The sequence below is a fragment of the Mauremys mutica genome, chromosome 11, assembly GCF_020497125.1.
Source record: "Mauremys mutica isolate MM-2020 ecotype Southern chromosome 11, ASM2049712v1, whole genome shotgun sequence".
Lineage (NCBI taxonomy): Eukaryota > Metazoa > Chordata > Testudines > Geoemydidae > Mauremys > Mauremys mutica.
This window is the reverse complement of record NC_059082.1, coordinates 31,046,447-31,067,492: the sequence shown is the minus strand read 5'-3', so window position 1 is coordinate 31,067,492 and position 21,046 is coordinate 31,046,447. Positions and strand designations below refer to the sequence as shown.

The 21,046-nt window shown below is 36.4% G+C and overlaps 1 protein-coding gene across 2 annotated transcripts in view; it reads left to right on the top strand.

Annotated features, from left to right (window-relative positions):
- Nucleotides 1–20,738, top strand: part of BNIP2 (BCL2 interacting protein 2) — a 34,177-nt gene extending 13,439 nt beyond the window's left edge. Inside the window, exons 4-11 of one of the 2 annotated variants that reach the window (XM_044979670.1) lie at nt 497–664; nt 3,820–3,996; nt 4,858–4,960; nt 5,225–5,356; nt 6,578–6,664; nt 6,767–6,865; nt 8,788–8,823; nt 13,414–20,738. In XM_044979670.1, coding sequence (XP_044835605.1) covers nt 497–664; nt 3,820–3,996; nt 4,858–4,960; nt 5,225–5,356; nt 6,578–6,664; nt 6,767–6,865; nt 8,788–8,823; nt 13,414–13,462 — 851 coding nt within the window. In that variant the 3' untranslated portion in view covers nt 13,463–20,738. The remainder of the gene's footprint in view (nt 1–496; nt 665–3,819; nt 3,997–4,857; nt 4,961–5,224; nt 5,357–6,577; nt 6,665–6,766; nt 6,866–8,787; nt 8,824–13,413) is intronic. The other variant, XM_044979671.1, reaches the window with a different exon arrangement.
- Nucleotides 20,739–21,046: the final 308 nt, after the last annotated feature.

Here is a 21,046-nt window from a genome sequence, read left to right as displayed (position 1 = left end):
TTCTGTTGGTAGAAAGTACAAGTTTTCGAGCTACACAGAGCAATTTGAGTGTGCTTCCTTCCCCAGGCCTAAAGAAGAGCTCTGTGTAGCTCGAAAACTTGTACCTTCTACCAACAGGAGTTGCTCCGAGAAAAGATATTACCTCACCTACCTTGTCTCTCTCATATCCTGGGACCAACACAGCTACAGCAACACTGCATAAAATGAAAGACTATCATATGTGTACACCAGTGAGCACAGATAAGGGACCATCTACCACCTTAACTAGAAAATTCCGGAGACTCGAGCACTGATTCTTGCAACCTTAAAATTCTATTGATGTATTTTGGGGGAGGTGTTTGGAATATTGTTGTTTGTGAGGCGAACATTAATAAGACTTTTTTTTTCTTCTAAGCACTGGACTGTGGTGTTTTTCCGATTTGTTATAAACATTTCTACATACTTTGCATTCTGCAAATTAAGTAACTTGCCTTTTCTTTTACTCCAAACCCATTAGAAGTGAATGGAAACAAAGTTAGGAAGAAATTAATGGCTCCAGATATTAGCTTAACACTGGATCACAGCGAGGAATCGGTGTTGTCTGATGACTTAAATGAGAGTGGAGAGGTCGATTTGGATGATTTAGATACTCCATCTGAGAACAGTAATGAGTTTGAATGGGAAGGTAAGGGTTCATTGCTTCTGTCTGGTATTTAAGTAGATGTTTTCTGATGGTTATGATCAGGTACACAGTATTTCATGTGGGTGAGAGAAGATTTAAAGAATTAGATGTGCATGATGAGAGCTAGCAAGTTCCAAGAATCAGAAGTTTAGAGATGGAAAGTAAACTATTAAGAATCACTAGACGCCTAGAGGAAAACTCAATCATGGAGAATAGGCAGCATGGATTTATAAAGACTGTTGGCCAGAATAGCAAACAAGGGACAAAGTTTATTTAGTGTGACTGGATGAAATTAAAACCAATACTTTTTTAGGCTGAATATCATAAGAAGCTATGTGAAAGTCATATTAAGTTACAGAATTGTCACTGATGGAGACTTTGTATTTCCAAAACCGGACTGAACAGAATGCTAGAAAATTAACTGTAGGGCACACTTCTGAATTGGTTAGGAGATGGACCATATAATTTTAATAGATGTCATTTTTCAAAGGAGAGAAACTAGTTTAGTTTTATGGGATAGTAATTACTACTACACTTTCTTTCTTTGACTATTCGGTTGGCCATTATTATTTTTTTAATCAATCACTAGTTCATATAAGACAAAAAAGGAGCAGCTACTTTTCCCTTTTTGCAAGAATATAAAAAATTGCTGAAAAGATGTAAACTACCATTTAAAAAATATTTGGACAATATTTGAAAATTGACTAACGTAACACATGATCACTTGGTTCACTAATAAGCAAGACAAATGGTCAATAACTTTTACAGAATTAAGTTTGCTTTTCAGTTTCAGAATAGTGGTCGTGGAAGGGGCACACATACAGCCTCGTGCATCAAAGAACTCTTCTGACTTTGTATTTAAAATCTTTAAGATAATAGGAAATTCATTTCCAGTTGGACTTCTAAAGTTCTATTTAACTGGATATGGTTGCTCTAAAATTGAGAAGTAAGTCCCTGATCCCACAGTCTGATTCATAGATTCTAGGACTGGAAGGGACCTCGAGAGGTCGAGTCCAGTCCCCTGCCGTCATGGCAGGACCAAATACTGTCTAGTCCATCCCTGATAGACATTTATCTAACCTACTCTTAAATATCTCCAGAGATGAAGATTCCACAACGTCCTTAGGCAATTTATTCCAGTGTTTAACCACCCTGACAGTTCGGAACTTTTTCCTAATGTCCAACCTAAACCTCCCTTGCTGCAGTTTAAGCCCATTGCTTCTTGTTCTGTCCTTAGAGGCTAAGATGAACAAGTTTTCTCCTTCCTCCTGATGACACCCTTTTAGATACCTGAAAACTACTATCATGTCCCTTCTCAGTCTTCTCTTTTCCAAACTAAACAAACCCAATTCTTTCAGCCTTCCTTCATTGGTCATGTTCTCAAGACCTTTAATCGTTCATGTTGCTCTTCTCTGGACTCTCTCCAGTTTCTCCACATCTTTCTTGAAATGCGGTGCCCAGAACTGGATACAATACTCCAGTTGAGGCCTAACCAGCGCAGAGTAGAGTGGAAGAATGACTTCTCATGTCTTGTTCACAACACACCTGTTAATGCATCCCAGAATTACGTTTGCTTTTTTTTTTTTTTTGCAACAGCATCACACTGTTGCCTCATATATAGCTTGTGGTCCACTATAACCCCTAGATCCCTTTCTGCCGTACTCCTTCCTAGACAGTCTCTTCCCATTCTGTATGTGTGAAACTGATTTTTCCTTCCTAAGTGGAGCACTTTGCATTTGTCTTTGTTAAACTTCATCCTGTTTACCTCAGACCATTTCTCCAATTTGTCCAGATCACTTTGAATTATGACCCTGTCCTCCAAAGCAGTTGTAATTCCTGTGGGTGAACTCTTATGCCTGTACCAAACCTCCATTAATTCAGTGGGGCTCCTCACAGGTGCAGAAATCCACATGTAAGGATCAGACTGCAGGATTGGGACCTAAATTTAAGTGAATTTTATGTTATTAAAATATGGTTAAATTAAAGGGCATCTTTCAAGAATCCTTCTGTCTGGCATTGGGACTCTTAACAATTTATACAAAAGTTCACAATTATCTATATTTCAGTATTCTGATCATTTCTCTTCTTGCTTTAAGCATGTACCTGTTAATGTCAAGGGAAATTTTAAATACATAATTCTTTAACATTGCTAAAAGCTTGTTCCTATTAGATGCATCTGTTGTACTGTAAGAGATTAATTCATTCTTGCATAAATAGGAATGCTACTGCATTTAAAATAACAGGACAGAGGAGAAAAAATCCTTTGGCAGGGAAGGTAAGACTAACGTGAACCAGGAAACAATTTTTAAAAATGCTTACTTTTTTTAAGCATCTTAAATTAAGTTAAATGTGTTGGAAGTGAGAGTAGGAAATATATGGGTGTAAGCGTGTGGTGGGTTGGCCATATTTTACTGCCTTCGGGAATATGGTTTGGTGTTTATGGATAACTTTATAACATGATTCAGGAAATATTCCAGTTAATTTGTTACAAAAAGTTGCTGAAAAGGGTTTCTGTCTTTTCTTTCTTTAATGCTGCTGTCTTCATTTTCCTGGAAGGATAGTTTCCATTAACAGCTTTGTCTTGGAAACAGACAACTAACATGCAGTAGGTTTTTCTCACTTTTGGTAAGGTCTGTGCAACTAAAATTCAAAGAATCATGATTTTATTAGAAAAATCTTTTCTGAAGATTGCTCTTTTTAGCATAAATTTCAATTATTTTGAACATATGTATTTAGCTTTAATTTCTACAAGATTTATTTGCATGTCTGCTTACCAGCTATTATCAACGTGTTAAATTATGCTTTACCATGTAAATCTCTGATCAAACAAAACATAATAATTGAAGTTAACCACTTCATATCTAATTTGGTAGCATTTATGGTAACGAATGTTTAAAAGCATATGTACTTACCCAGAAATTTAAGTGGTCAGGCAGCTTCATATAAAATACAGCCAAGAGCCCAATATTTATCAGCATACTGTATAGAGAGACATCTAACACAGTTCCATCACTAGAAGATACTAAGTCAGGTATTTCTGGCTGGTGGTATAGAAAGTTATAATAATCCAAACAGAATGAAGTGGTTAACTTGCAATCTGATTGGTACTATCATGTTAAAGATCATCATGCATAATAGGTGTATTTTAATGTTGACAGATGATCTTCCAAAACCAAAAACTACTGAAGTAATGAGAAAAGGATCGCTTCCTGAATACACTGCTGCAGAGGAGAGAGATGATGGGCGACGCTGGCGTATGTTCAGGATTGGGGAACAGGATCACAGGGTGGACATGAAGGCAATTGAACCCTATAAAAAAGTTATCAGCCACGGAGGTAAGGATTAATGACATGGGCTGAGGGGTAACCCCTATAAATTACGACACCCAACAAAGTGGGAGGGGGGACAGACGTAAGTGGTGGTAAATATTGAGGAATTCCCAGATCTTCCATGTCATGAGCTGCAGTAGCAAGGCATATGGGTATATTAGGGATGTTGGCTTAAAAGAAAGCTACTCTAGTCTTGATGAAGACTAGTGAAACTTTTGAACTTTTTTTTTAAACTTTTTAACTAGTGAAAACCAAAATGGGACCAAAAAGAGAGGTGAATGTTAAAATAAATTAAAAGAACAGAATGTGTGGAGTATATTTAACTCTTCCGGACTGAACTTGCTGTAGTGACAGACTAGTTATCAGCATTTCAATATGTGGATTGCCAATTTAACCAGTGTGTGTGGTGGTGTTTTTTTTTAAATATAGGTTTGGGTGCTATCACAGTCTTTGTAGACCCTCATAACAGCTTTTATGGTTTTACAGTCACTGTCCAGTTTAATGTCTGTCTTCCCCTGTGGTGTATGTAAAAATCCATTCAGAAGGGAAATTGACTACATGCAAATGCTGTAAAATACATAAACTAAATATGCTAATAGAAATTAGAGAGCATCTTTCATTTATAGTAAAATTTATCTATCTGAGTAACAGTAAATTTAAAAAAAAGACACGCTTTTTTAAAATGGATGGTGTCTTTTTAGCCTTTTTGTGCCTCTATTATTTCATCTGTAAAGCACTTTGAAATAGATGATGGAAAAAGCACAACAGTGCAGTGTTTACTATGGTAGAATTTGATCGGTATAGTTAGACTTCTCCATTATTTTTTACTTTACTTTACTTGCTATTAATTTTTGTTTTCCCTTTTAGGTTATTATGGTGATGGGTTAAATGCCATTGTTGTGTTTGCTGTTTGCTTTATGCCTGAAAGCAGTCAGCCTAACTACAGATATCTAATGGATAATCTATTTAAGTAAGTAGTCTTTTTGCCATTAAGAATTGTCCACAAATGACGTAAATGATCTCATAATAGAGTTCCATCAATGCAAAAAGGGCTACCAGCCTCTTCTGTTTTTTTACATGAAATTTTATATTTGGGAAATACCAAAGTAGGCTAAGACATTTAATTTTTTTTCTGTAGCCTTTGAGCCTTTATCAAAATATAAATTCTTTCATTTGCACATTAACTGTCACTCAGTTTTTCATTTTAAAGCTTTTTCCTTACTTGTTATTACAGATATGTTATTGGCACTTTAGAACTGTTAGTAGCAGAGAACTATATGATAGTTTACTTAAATGGTGCTACAACACGGAGAAAAATGCCAAGTTTAGGCTGGCTCAGGAAATGTTACCAGCAAATTGATAGACGGTAAGATAAATTATATTACAATAATATCTAGAAATCCCTTTATCACTTTTCTTTCATTATCTGTATTTTGTGAAAATTGTTAATTAGCATATTGTAAATTTAAGTCTGCAAGGCTTTGGATAATGCTGAACCCTGCAACAATTGTCCTGTTTCCCACTTTTATGATTATCAAGGCAGAAATACTGCTGGAGAATTTCATTTAATTTCAAATGAAAATGCTTTTCAAACTGTATTTCCATCAATCGTACAATTGCTTTGTGAAATACTACTGAATAAAGGTTTCACAGTGTACTGTATGGTCTTATTTAAAGTGAGCTTCCTGAATAATTTTGCAGGAAAGTTGTCACACTGTTGAACAGGTCAATGTCAACTGTAAAACGAAAGACCAGTTAGAATGAAAAGGTACTTGTAACCTCTTGCACAGCTATAGTAAGAGGCAGCAAAAAAAGCTTCTTTCCATCTGAACTGTTCCCATGAGTGTTTACAGTAAAAGTCTAAGCAGACCCCATTTGCTGAGCTTGCAGTTAGATTACATTTATCGTGTGGGGGTTGCACAAATTGGGGGGTGGCGTTTTATACACCAAATCTGGATTTGAAATTTCTTATTGGCTGAAAAGTCTACTTAAATTTAACTTATCTGACAAGAGGATACGCAACTCTGCAACATTAGATGGGGTGTAAGATGCCAAAATATTGAAGAAGCTCCTGTTAGCAGCCCATTTCCCCAAAAAAACACATTGGTGTTGGTCTCACATATCATTGTCAAAACAGCCCTTTTCCACTTTCCTCTCTTTATTGCTCTTTATCTCATTCATTATACAGATACCCATTTCCCAAGTGAACCTCACTCTTTCCTCTCTTGGAAAAAGGTTGTGGAAGCATGAGTTGTCTATATTGGTCCTTGAGACATACCACTAACATTTGGTCAAAAAACTCTTCACTGGCTAACTTTTTCTTAGTTCTTTCTCATCACAATCTGATACTCCAACTGTCCGTTCATGACAAATTCAACATAACCTGGTTTTGCTAGTTTTTATTCAACTTTGGTAGACAAGATGATGGAGTGTCTGTTCACTAGAAGTTTACTCATTAGATTACATATGACACAGAGAAGTGACAATTATACAATAACTGAACACTTGTACTTTTTTTATATAAAATGCATTGCTTTTTTATTCATTTTGTTCCTTAACACTGGTGTTCAATACTTGAATTTTTTAGGTTAAGGAAAAACCTGAAATCGTTAATAATAGTTCATCCTTCTTGGTTTATCAGAACACTTCTGGCCATCACAAAACCTTTTATTAGGTAATATTCTGGAAATTACTTCATTTAAAGAAAGTAGTACTTAATATTTAAAGATGTACTCAACATTTTAATAATTGTTCTTTTACATTTGTTCTTCTACAGCTCAAAATTCAGCCAAAAAATTAGGTATGTCTTTACCCTGGCAGAGCTAGCTGAACTCATCCCCATGGAATACGTTGGCATACCAGAATGCATAAAACAGTACGTTTTATTATTCAACCATGCAAAGGTGTGCTTGGTATAGAGCACAAATGTGAAAACTTATTAAATTGTTATATGTAGATTTTCAACAACATGTCTATAAATTGGCATTAATCTAAGAGTGGCACCCTTGCCGTCAAGAGGCAAAGTCTCTCTCTGTGCTAGAGTTGTGAGGGTGTTAAATTTCTACTTTGCATGCAGCAACATAATGGTACCCAGAGCATGGCAATGAAATAATACTTAGCTCTATGGTTTATATAATTGCTATATTATACTGAGTATGAACTAGTCTTGCGGAATCATAAAATCATAATGCACAAAAGGCCTCTATGAAACTCTTCTTTTCCTATGGTATTTAAATTGACTTGCTATTGTGAGAAATGCTGGTCTTGCAGGTGCTTACTACATAAAAGGGGCTTATAATGTATTTAGCCAAAGCATTTGAGGTGTTGCACAGCAGAATAAAAGCAAAACAGTCTAAGCAATCAAATATATAACTAACAAATAAGGAATCCATTTGACAATGAGAGAGGAGATGGAAAAGACTCTAAACATAAGCCTAACAATAGTGATTCTAAAAATCCTTGAAAGGAGGGGCAGCTTTATGGCCTTTTTTGAAGTGGGGATCAGTGAAATAAGAGCTGTCAAAGGGTGCTTTCCAAACCAATTGGCCCACCACAGAAAAAACACATCTGCCTGCCAGCTTCAGGTATGATGGTGGAATTTTTTAGCACCAGGCTTTGTGTGGGTACTCAACAGCACGATGCTCACAAAGTAGAGCTGATGCATCCAGAGCAACAGTTAGGATCCTAAGAACCCATGGTGGCAATTTGAAGTCGAACTTCTACTTCATAGTCAATTGGCCTAAAGAATCTAGGGTAGTAAGGGTGTGCCTTTCCTTTTAGCTCACTCAAAATGTAATAGCAATGTTGCTTATTACTTTGAACTGAAAGCCACATAAGGAAGGTATTAGAATAATCACCTCATGGTCACAAGGCATGTGTTGCTGTTGACAGGCTGACATAGGCGATGTCTACACTACAGCCGGATCCACACTCTGGCGATCGATGCACCGGGGGTTGATTTAGCGGGTCTAGTGAAGATCCGCCAGATCAATCACAGATTGCTCTCTGGTCGACCCCAGTACTCCACCCCGAACAAGAAGAGTAAAGTCTCGTGTCGACCCAGAGCGGTGGAGACGACGCAGTAAGTCAACCTAAGCTACGTTGACTCCAGCTACGTTATTCACATAGTTATTCACATAGCTGGATTAGCATAATTTAAGTCAACTTACTGCGGTAGTGTAGACATTGCCAGGGATAAACGTCTAGCTGGTACAAATTGCAAAACTGAACATTTTGTAACACATGGAGAATGTGGCTTTCTGTGGAAAAGGCACAAAATTAACATAAACTTGTAAATCTGAAACTCTGCCTAGAACAAATTCCCTTCAAAAGCACAGGATTTGCAAAATGAACAGATTTATGTCCTCCTAAGGTTTACAAGACAGCCTTGATCATTATTGCAGCTGGTTGCATCAAGCACTGATCTTCCGCAGAGACCAAGCTTGCTGGTCCACAGGGCAAGGCATATACCAGAACATTTTGCCACACTTCTATGTTGGGGAATATGACACTTTGAGCTGTACTTCAAAATTAGGTCATAAGGTGTCTGGATTTTGAGGTAGATCAGAATGGACTAAATAGTGTACGTTACTACTGTTACCACATAGCAACTAAATCTCTGCTAGTTCTGCATTTTATTTAAAACTAGTATATATTCATGATTTTATTCTCTAAATAACTATGCTAGTTTCAAGACTTGATACTGTGTTCCGTGAAGAACATTTAACACTTGTTGTTTTTGAGTTTGGTTGGCCTTCATATCTTGTACTTACTGAAATCAAACTTTTCCCCACTAAGGTATGAAGAAGAAAAGTTTAGAAAGAAACACAAAAGGTATATATGCACACCTTACTTAGGGATGCATCTAGACAAGACCACTTGCACTGCACAAACTAACTCTTTCCCAATTGGTTGGCTTGCAGACATGAACAAGCATTTGTAAATATAAACATGCACTAATGACTAAGCTTGAGTTTTGAAGTAGTTACGGTAAATATAACTTGTAAGAGAGCTCCATATAGAAGTGTAAACCACGGACGGGTTTGTAATCTGTCAATATTTTATCACTTCAGAGATGCTTTTATTAAGGGGATGTATTGACTTTGAGCTGCATCTTCAAAAAGGCAAAAAGTTGTATGTATATTTGAACCTGCTTGAACAAACTAAGTTTGTTGTTAAGAATAGGTAACTGTTTGAATGCTTAGTTAATTTCTAGATGTCAAACTGCTACAATTGTAGAAGTTTCTTGCAAAACAACTTTTTACAAATTTCAGGATTAGAATTTCTATCTTGCTTTATTCAGTATTCACTAATTTCAATTATTTTCAAGATATCTAACTTGCACAGGCTCTAAATTAGTTTATATTTTACTCAGTGCTGTTTGTATTTGCAGTGCCTAGATTCCTTGCTAATTAATATTGGATTTTCTGTATGCTGAAACTTAAGTGGCCTGCTAACAATTCAAGCAATTCCTGCATCTGTTAAAAATATTTAAAACAAAAGAGTAATCGCCATTCAGTGTGTCTACCAATAACCTCACTAAAACACTCTGCTTCTAACTTTAAACTTTTATTCTGAGCATGTGCATAACAACAAACTGTTTAGGGACAAGTCACTTTCTGTAAACATGTCATTGTAAGTAGGAAGATGGGAAAGAGAAAAGGTATTAAGAACTAAATCTGTCAAAAATAACTTTTCCCTATGGATATTACTAGCTTTCATAAAAAACAAAGTAAAAAGCTAATGGAAAAACATAAAATGTCAGTCTGTATGAAAAACTGTAAACTTTAATTCTGCAGTATTATAGCTGAGATTATAAAGGTACCAACTACAGAAAATTCAGTTAAAGTTCTCACAGCAACTCTAACTTGCTTCACCTTGTTAATGCCTGGTATTTTGACTGTCTATAGACCCAGTTCTACTCGACAGGGAGGGTAGACTGCAGTGGGTATAGAATTGAGCCCTTAAAAGGAATATCCACTTTAAATTTCAGGTCTCAGGTTCAACATACTCTGAGTCCCTCCCCTCAATATTGCACCTACAATCACTTTTTCCCAAATCTTTCTTTTATGTTACTGTGTGAAAATCTGATTATAGCGGAGTAAAAATGGAACTAACTAGATAGTGTTTATTTTGTGTATTTGACAACAAATGTGCTTTCCCCCTGTAGTCTGTTATAATAATCATGGGAGTTAACTGCAATAACAGTAATTTAAAAATCCTCCAGATATCATTGTGGATTCTTTTGGTTTAAAGTTGCCAGTATCCTGTTACACTTGATGTACATAATTTCCTTTGGGAATTATTTAACTCGCCTTTAAACACAATCAGATCACATAAATACATGCTCTACTCTGCTACTGGATTAAGAAGTGTTGCAGAGTAACATACTGTGCAAGTAAAGAGCAACACTTTCAGATACAGCTGTGCAGTTTTTAAGCCCTATTTCTTCAGATTTTGGTGTTTTACAAATCAGCCAAATCAAAGTCGCCCCTTCCCCCCCCATCTCCCAATGACTAGGGGAAAGAGGACTCCTTTTTCCCCCCTTTCATCAGATTATAGTATAAGTGCAGTAAGCATGTACGATAAAAGCCCTTGTGAAAAAGTAATTGCTTTAAGTAAAATTTGAAGCTGTTGAGCCATTAGATTAAGCCAGAAGAGTTAGTCTATGACAAAAGTACAATCATAGTCTTAAATGAAGTCACTGGGTGTTTTAGGCAATGCATTATGTTCACCATTTCCTTTTGTGGTTTATTTATGGAACCTCTACCCATATTGCATTAATTTTAGGATGCAGTTTAGTACATGTAAATGAACTTTGGAGAGGTGCTTTTTTGGGGGGGGGGGGAACTTCCATTGCAACAATGTATTTGGTACTATGTAGCTCAGGGATCGGCAACCTTTCGCATGCGGCCTCTGAGGAAAACCCCTGGTGGGCTGGGATGGTTTGTTTACCTGCAGCATCTGCAGGTTCGGCCGATTGCTGCTCCCACTGACTGCGGTTTGCTGCTCCAGGCCAATGGGGGCTGTGTGAAGGACGGCCAGCACATCCCTCAGCCTGCGCCACTTCCTGCAGCCCCCATTGGCCTGGGATGGCGAACCGCGGGCAGAGGGAGCCGTGATCAGCCGAACCTGCGGACGCGGCAGGTAAACAAACCGGCCCGACCCGCCAGAGGCTTGCCCTGACGGGTCGCGTGCCAAAGGTTGTCGATCCCTGATGTAGCTAGTCGTGCGCAGAGATGAAAAACACAAATCTCTCAGAAGTGTTAGGTGACCATCTTTCTGCACACAAATATTAATTTGAATAATTAAAACACAAAGTTGGCTATAACCTATTCCCTGTTTGTCATTTGTCAACATCCTGATAAATTTTCCCTGGTTGACAATTTGAGTCCCAGAACTGGCTACACACCAGGGTACTACAGATTGGATTGCAGTCCTGCAAAAAAATATTTTATGTACAGAAGTGGTCTCACTGAAGAATTGACTCCTGATATGTAAAGTTAAGCATGTAAGTGTTTGCGGTATTTGGGTCTAGAATTCTAAATCCATTGGTAGGTTCCTCTAAAATGACTAGCCAGGAATGTTGGTAAAATGCACTCATAAATACTGTCACAAACCAAATATTTTCCCCTTCCAATTTAGTTTTTGGATATATCTGATCATAGTATGTGACTTTAATTCTGCCTGTCATAATTGTAATTGAAGCATTTAGTGCTTACATGGCACTTTTATTCCATAAAGTTCAAAGGAAAGCTCTGTCTGGGCTTGAAAAACTTATTAGGTATTTACTAGCCAGGGAACTAAGTGAATTAGGCTTAGGTAGCATGAAAAATGAATGCCCACACACACCAGACGTGTCAGTGGACAATGGCCCGGTGAGAAGCCAGTAACCATGCCCCAGTTGTTGAGAACATAGGACACTGGGATTCATAAGCAAGGACAGCACCTTGTTCTCTTTTTGTGGGTCTCTGGCTGATGGATTTAAAAACTGTTGTCCCTTTCTAGCTGTTTGGAAGGAGCTTTTTCTCATCCTCCAACTTCAGAGCCTCTTGGCTGATGGAGAGTAAGAAGGGTGTTTGCTACTCTACTCTTTCCCAAGCCTTTTTTAGTCACTTTCCTGTAAGTACTTTCACTGTTGTTCATATCTTTCCATAGCTGCAACATAGTGAAACTGGCAGTGTTCTTGTCAGTTTCACAACTGCTGTTCAGAATCCTGTAGGCAGAAACTTACCTGAATCTTGTTAACCTCATTCCGCTTTTTGGGAATGTCATGAGAAACAGTGGACTGAAGCTGGCTGCACACTCAGCAGGACAGTGTATGTCAGTTCACACTTCAGATGTTCTCCTAGCAGCCATAAGAGCCAGAAACTTTACTAAAAAGAAATCTTAAATTATGCAGAAATTGTTGATGTAGATTCCTTCACTCGATTAAGCAAAAGGATGCATAGTGAGCCTAGAGACTTCCTCCCCTGAAAAACAACAAACCAAAAAAACCTATAACCAATAGTTATCCTCATCTTGCAGAGGGAAAGCTAAAAGGAATGGAGATTAAATGACTTCCCCAAAGAGTCAGTGCTTGGAGCCAGGACTAGAATCCAGGTCTACACAGTACCATGTTCAGTGTGCTAGCCCACACTGCATCCTAGCCGAATAGCACATATGTTTATCTGAGTGACTCTAAAGTGCTATCTGATATCCTACATACAAACAGACTAGATACAAAGAATGCATTACATATTTTTAATAAATCTAACTATATATAGTAACTAATTGAATACAACTTATTTCAAAATAGCAGGGATCAATACAATGCACATTATTTGTATTAATTGTTTAGAAAACAATTATGTGAAACTTTAAAAATGTATGTAGTAAAGGAAACAGTGTTGGCACAACCACACTGTTCTTTCAGCTTAATATTTAATATAGCTGTTCTTTTAAAAAAAAACAAAAAACATTGTTTACAGTTTTGACAGGCTCATGTTCTCCAATATTAACTGCATTCTAGTCTTAAAACTCTTTCATTTTATTGCATGTCTTAGAGGCTTACATTCTAGTCACTTTATTGATAAATGAAAGAGCAACCTGCTTCTCTTGCAACATGGCCAAATTTGAGATTTCATTTTCCTAATACTTTTCTTCCAGATACCATACCTATTGTTGCTTAAAAACACTTCTTGACCCATCTTTAAAATCTCTCTAATTTTAGGAGGCAATAACAAGGTGGATCTTTAACATTTTGCTGTAACTGAACCCACTTCACTGATGATTGTTTTTTTAACAGTTGAATGATATTTACTAAAAACCTTTTCTATATAAAAACTTTAATTCTCCTATTAAGATCAGGTTTTTTGCCTAATATAGAAAGTAACAGACTATTGAATTTGTAATTTATATTATAACTTTTTTCTTATTAAACAGAATTGACCAAGAGCTTGATGGGAAACAAGAACAGAAAAGTGAACAGTAAGTTTGGAGTCCAGACAAGACGGAAGACTGTGCAGGTGGAATGACCTGTTTTTTGTTTTTGTTTTTTTGCATTTACAATGCATTCATTAGCCTTTATTATGTAACCTGTTATAAAAGGTGCCTTGATATATCTCTGGACTTGTACACAAGGGACTGTTCTCTACAGTATTGGTTTGCAAATCTTGGGTTTAATTCTTGACTTTAATAGCTACTTTACCATGTAATCATTTTATACTGTTAAATGTCAAAGAACCATATGTTTATAGGAGGCATTCTTGCAATTATCTAAATGATGCATGTTCTTCAGTAAAATATTTATATACCTAAATGTTAAAGGAAAGAGATAATATATTTTTATGACTCTTTGAGCAATATTTTATAATGTTTGCCTGCAGAATGAATTCTTTTGCAAGTAGACAAGGCCATAAATGTGTGCTGTCATTATTTTGTAAAGTGCATGATGAATGTTTTTTGCTGTAAATAGTTAATACATTTCCTAAGTGATTTAGAAACCTAATGATTTTTAGATGCTGGTGTTCACTTAGTGCAGTTGTCTCATAAATGTGAAGATAATCATTTTTGTTCCTGTATCTAATACAAGTAGAACTCATTTACACTGCCAGAATGATCTTGAGCTTTGGTTTGTCTTTGTTTTTCTTCAAAATACAGATTTGTGGCTCTGTGAATTTCAGCTTATTGGCTACTACCTTTTGGCCTAGTTAAGCCATATTGGGGACTAAATAGTTCAAATGACTAATAGCATAATGAGCTTTTCACCATTAGGTCACTAGTTTAAATTCTGCTCAGGTGTTTAGTAGATAAAAGCTGTCTAGTCAGTGATCAGTGTGAAAGGAGCTCAGTCCTGTTACTCTTGGAAGACTGAAACTGTGTTCAGTCTCAGCAGACACACAAAGAATTGCATGGGCATGGAGCTTGCACTGTCCTTTCAACCATAAAAGTTATCCATTCAGGTCAAGATTGAAGTACCCTGGAGAGGAGGTGTGGAAAATCTTGCACTGCCTTTACTTTGTAGATGGAGATCTTCCATCTCCAGTGCTATATGGCACTTCTCATAAGCACTAAATTCACTTTAAAGAATGTAATGAGTCTGGTTTTTGCTGTGGTTATTCAAGATGTATCCACAAGTTTTCACTTGGTGTTCTTGGGCACATAAATTGACTTTCATAGGTTCTATTAGCATAGCTAAATTATACTATGTTCTGGGTGAAACGTAATAAAAATGTCAATCATGCCTATTGGTGTGTGCAAATAAATCTATTCAGAAGTTAAACATTTAAGTGACATTGTAACAAGCATTAAATATTTTCACTTTTTTTCTGCAGTGCTCACTACTTTTGTCTTAATCATAATCAAAAATCCCCATCTGATATTATTCCACACTTCTAAACTGTATATTCTTGGAAATAGTAGTAGTATCACAGTTCTTACACACAATCAAAATAAATCCGGTATACTTACAAAAGTAAAGTAGGTTTCAACTGGATTGTTACTTATCAGTGAGGTATAACGCTCATAGGGTAATCATACAACCGGGACTTACTAACCTTTGGATCCTTGCAGACTCCTCGATGTCTCTAATCAACTGTGCATAGGTGCAGTACTAGCTAATTCTGATGCCGGATCAGGCCAGTAGTCTGCATCTGAACTTAACAGAGATCTATTTAACACACATGCTTCAGGGGAATCCGTCTCAAGGCATACGTATTTTGGTTAGGTCAGCATCTGTCTCCATCAGCAGTTTGTGCAGATTAATATGCTGTGTCTTCTGCCTAAATAGACAATCTTATTCTGAAGTTGCCCTGTATGCATTTTTATACGGCTTATATTTTGGTCTGAAAGCAAAGAACCTAAATGAAGATACTTTCTTCAGGAGCTAGGGCCTGATGGACGACCTTGAGCAAGTCCCTTCATTGCCTTATAACTCCATTTCCCCACTTGTAAAATGGATATAATGATACTCACCTTTTTTTGTAAAGCATTTTGAGATCTACAAATGAAAACTGCTACATAAGTGCTAGGTGCTCTCACTTCTATTCCTCATTCTATATATCAAGTTATATCAACTCCAGCTTACTGGCTGAAACCTTCCCCAGCCTGGCAAATAAAATTCCAAGACTGGCCAAGTGCAAGGTGTGTGCATGCATGCATGCAAATCTGGAAATCTTTTATTTCATTTTCAGGCCTTAAAGCTGAATAGATTTAGGTCTCTAAAAGCCTGGAGAATAAGAAGGGGTCACCATCTCACTTCAATTTTTTTCTTCAGATAAAGATGACTTCTACCAAAAGCAGTTCTTCTAGAAATAGGGTCTGACAGTTGACTTGCATTGATATAGTGTGATACAGTTAAATCAATATCTCAGATTACTGAAAGATGTCATTTGTTGTATGTAGTGGAGAACACAATAGCTAAAGATGTTTCAAATGGAAAAACAGTAAAATTTCTACTGGCTATAGACATTCTTTCTACATCTTCCTCATTGCTTCCTTTAACTCCACACTTGCTTCTCCTTTCCTTTTACCTCCTACAAAAGTTGCATGCCACGAATCTTAAACAGCAGTTCAAACAGTACATATGTTGTGTAGAAAACCTACTTTATATACTGTATTTTGTACTTGACCAAATGTTCAATAATTTTAAAGGTGACTTCCAAAGGGTGGGAAGGTTTGTACCTTTCTGCTGCTTTATTGTATGATTAAAGGAAGTCTGAGTCTTTTTTTTTTCCCTGCTTGCTTTTTCACATTTAAAAAAATCAAGTTTTGTCTATGCTATTTTTCTGACCCAATCTCTAAACTGGAGCATTATTTGATTTATGATAACAGAGATGCAAAGGAATTAAAACGTGATTAGGTGTTGAAAAACGAGTTCTCTGCAATCGAAATAAAATTTTCTCCTCAGTTGAACTTAAAATGCCTAACAAATTACGAGTGTCTTTTGTTAAGACTCAGACCTCCCTTGCCACAACACGCTTAAGGATTTACCATTCCCAATCTGGGACTTCTCTGAGAATCCCAGCAAAAACCAGGAAGCAAAGACTAGATACAAATTTTTAAAAAATATGCTGCTTGTTAAACTTCATGCACCGGGCATTAGTGAAGGATAATAAACATGCTTCTCTGAAGGCTACATTTTAGACTTCAATTATAGCTGCATGAGGTACCTAACAAGGTTGAATTTTCAACTTCAGCTCTGCATTACCTGACGAATGAGTGCTTGATTCTCAAACTTAATTTTGCGTTAATATTTATTGTAAAATGTATACACACACTGATCCAATCTCTCTATAAGCTTGTGTATAAATAGAAATGGTCATTTTCATAATCCTACTGCCTTCTAAAGCAGCACAGTTTGGGATCCAAGTTGGCAACTGCTGTGGAGAATCTTCCCTCCTGGTTTGTCAGTCTCCCCTCCTTCCCTCACCCATCCCTCATATTTTAATGGTGAAGTATTCACATGCATGTTTTTAAAAAGTTATTTTAAATTAATTCTGGGACTTTCTCAAACATTGTAAATGGGTATTATACTCAAAACCAAATCCTGCTATGTTGCAATGAGATTCCAAAGGCTACATCTAAAAACAGCTAACTATTAAAAAAAAAAAAATCACATCACATAGTAAGTGCTCTAAAGCTACTATTATGATCGTTTGATGTAGAGAAAATGCAGCTCACTATTGGAACACAAAGGCAGTTTCAAATGAAGAACTTGTTTAATTTCAATTGCCAAATTTCCTTTAAAATCCAAAGACTTTGCGATCAGTACTTCAAATAAAACACAAAACTTAATGATGCATTTTAGTGGTAAGCTGTAAATACTAGTCTCAACTAATTTCCCAGCAGCTAGATCAGTCTGAAGTGTCAACAAAATGCTGAGACAGCAGCATCAATAACAGTAGGCAGATGTCAAACAATTCTGATGGTTTCAAACTTTTATATATTCTTAATTTGAAAAGAATTATGACATCTCTCAGTGATGGAATTAAGATAATAATGACAAACTTTATTGGAAAGTCATAATCTCCTGTTTAAAAACAGGAAAGATTTATAGCTAAGACTTCAAATTTCATTTTGAACCTGCATTCCCATCCACTTGCATTACACTGTCCCATGCTTTACTGACAGGAGACTTGGATTTGTGTTGTCTTGTGAATTTTACTTTCAGCAGGAGATGCAGGAATACTTTTCTATGGTGCAGTTTCTGAGTTCTGTCAAGAGGCATTGCAGTCATTATATAACTTGAGCTGACATGCTCAGAGAGTTTCTGGAATATAAAGCATGTGGTACTAAAATGTCAGCAACTTTATTTTGCTGCCAATATGGTTGAAGTGGAGGTGATCTTATTTGAGCTGATGGCTCAGGCTGGTGGATACAAGATGTTTGTAGATTTGTCTACAATAGGTACAATTTTCAAAAGTGACTTAAGAATGTAGGAGTTTGAGTGTTAAAAATCAATGGGTTTTTGGCTTCTATGTCATCTGGGCCTTTCTGAAAAATTTACTCAGTATGGTAAGCAAGGGTTTGTAGCTGATATTCTACTGGAAGTACAGTAGTAATTTTGTATGATTGCTAGGTGTAAAGATGTTGGCTACACTAAGAGTTAGCACTGAGATACAGCCAAAGTTAGTCAATCTGAAACCCCGATCATGAAGCACCAGGGTTTTTAAAATGTTCCTTTTTAAATCTGGAATTTACTGGCTTCCAAACACTTACTTTAAAAACAATTTAAGTAACACTATAGGTAACTTGTATTCACAGCCTTAAACCTCTTCTTGATATATTTTTCTCGTCTGACTTGCCTTTGTTTTCAGTGATCAAGGGAAAGATATTATCTGTGGAATTAACTATTGCAGATTGCAGACTACATTCTAGACGGTAAATCACTGTCCATTGTTTGCTGCGGTTGAACAAATGTCAGCAAACCTGTCTGTGCTGACTGAGCATCACAGACTTCATAAGATTAGTGATGTGTTGACAAATTTTGAAAATTTTTGCTTTAGACTTTTTAAACGTTGTAAAGGTTTAGTTTTCATTAGGACTAGGTGAGCAAGACATTTGGAATTAATAGAGCCTTTTTTAGATGATTAGCCAAAAAACTATCTCCACAAAGTATAAAAGCTCTCATTTGCCAAATGTTTTGGCCAGTTCATCTCCAATTTGCTGGAAAATTCTCTAGTGAGAAATAGCATAAGAGATTTAAATAGGATATCTAGGAAGCAAAAGGGGGGTGGGTGGGAGAAGTGATTTAAACCAGGTCAATTTAGGCTTTATGGAGTCACAACAGCAGATTCTTGCTCAAGGATATAACTTTTCTTCAATTTCAGATTAACATTTCTACATTCCTTGTGGATGGAACTTCAGCATTTATATTCTGCTGTTAGAAAATGGCTTAACTGCAGTCTGTCAGGAACACAAATTAGTGTTTGTAAAATGCTTTGAAGATTAAAAGTATGAGACTTCCTAATCTGCTTTAGAGGGGTGACCAATAAGCAGCTGGCAGCTAGTATGTTTTTACAGATGTTTTATAAAGTTCCAATGAGAACTCTAGTACTGAATTATCCATGTGGATGCAGGTCATTCTATGGAGGTTTTTAGTTCTATCAACAGATCCTAGGAGCTTTCTGAAGACCTATGCTTCCATCTGTTATATCGCAGTTTTTAAAAGATACTGAACCCATTTTCCTCAGAGGATGAATTTCTCTCAGCATGAATAACAAGATAGGAATTTTGCCCCTTTTTAAAACTTAAGAATTCTAGATTGTGCTAAAAGGTTTCCATTGACACGAATCCTCAGTACAACATAAGCAAACGGCAATACACTTGCTAAAGCTGAGCAAAATTTTGGGTCAACACATTTTGCAAATTTGAGTTGAATTTGACAAAGTGCTTTGGCTAGGAAACAACAAACAATCTGGAAGTCAATGTGGTGTGTTTTTAGTGTTTAAAAAAACAAAACTGTTCTGAAATTTCCTTCAAGTTTATTTTAAAAAGAACAACCTTAACTCAAAATTAAAAAAAAAATTGGGTTGAATTGCATGAAATACTTTGTTCTACCCAGAATTTTTTTCAGAACTACCAGTGAGCTAAAAATTAATTAGCACAGCTCTAGAAATTGCACCTAGAAAATAAGAGTGCAGTATTTTGTAGTGTATATACTCTGTCAAGTTGCTTCCTTTTCTCTCATTGTTGAGAGACAGCATTATGGCCAAAAAGGGAATAGCTTCCACTCCAATGAAATAAAACTCTCTACTTCAAAATCTCACAATTCAGTTAGAGTATTAATGGGTTTTGTGTACCAGTATTATGAGGCATCCTGATTCTTCAATACTGAAACTATTAGTGTGCACTAAGACAGTATTAATGTTGTCTTGTCAGACAGCCTTACCATTACATATTGTATGGTTGGCCTGTATTTTCTATAAATTTTTGGGTAAATATCTAGAGTAAGCATTCATAGAAGAAATTTTGATGTTTCAGCCAATGCTGTTCTGCAGCTAATTAGGAAAGGGAATGACTGAGGAGCTTCTGCTGTATTCTAATCTAAAGCACCTTTTTGAATGAAGAAACCCAAGAAGTGGGGTTAAACTGGTCTGAACATTAGATATGTTTGAAGTGTGGAGTCATTTCACATTGAGATCCATTTTGTTAAAGGACGGAACATCTGTTACATCTGAGCCTTTTAGGCTTTTCAGTGTAGGGACCATGTGTCTGTATAATGCTTAGTAAAATGAGGATATCATTGCAGCCTCCGGGCACTACTGCAATATAATCATTAAATAACGTTCACCTCTACAAAAGCATATGTGGAAAGCGTCTGACAGTTGAAAGTTTATGCATTGCTCAGATGCTGTAACACTGCCTGAAGTACTGAGTCCCCAATACTTAGCCTAACTTTCTAGATTCTGAATTGGTTACAAAGGCAACACCTTCATCTGGAGTACAAGTCTTGACCACCACTGCTCCTCAGAGAAGTAACTGTACTATTTCTCTTCTGCCCCTTTAATTTCAACTGGTTTGAGGAAAGTACTCTTTTCACCTACCTCTGAAGAATGTACTAAGCTCCTTCCTTTTCAAATGAAGCAATGTTCTTCCCTATTTTCTTTAACTTTACAAGTTGTCATTGTCATGGAGTAATGTGAGAAATACTTGTATTTCTGAACATGTCACCTAGCACTTGTGAGAAACTATGTGAGTCTTGTATTTTTAATTAGCTAAAATAACAGGTTAAATGTGGAAAATTCAATAAATACTTTTTTGAAAAATACTTGTCTAAAAGTTCTCCTGATTTAAGTTCCTGATTTAATAACAGCGTTAGCCTGTTTTCACATCTATATGCAAAGCAAAAGTCCCTACACCAGAAAGCCACTATCTAAAGCAGTGATTCTGAGATTGAGGCTCCCAAGCTGCAAGTAGCTCCTCAATGTGTCTTTCAGCTCTCTGCAGCACATGATAGTAAAATATTATGTAATTTAATTATTCGTCAGGATACTTTTACTACAGTAATCAATTGTATTTGATAAAATACTTGGTCAGTCATTATATACACACACTACAGATTTTCCCATCATAC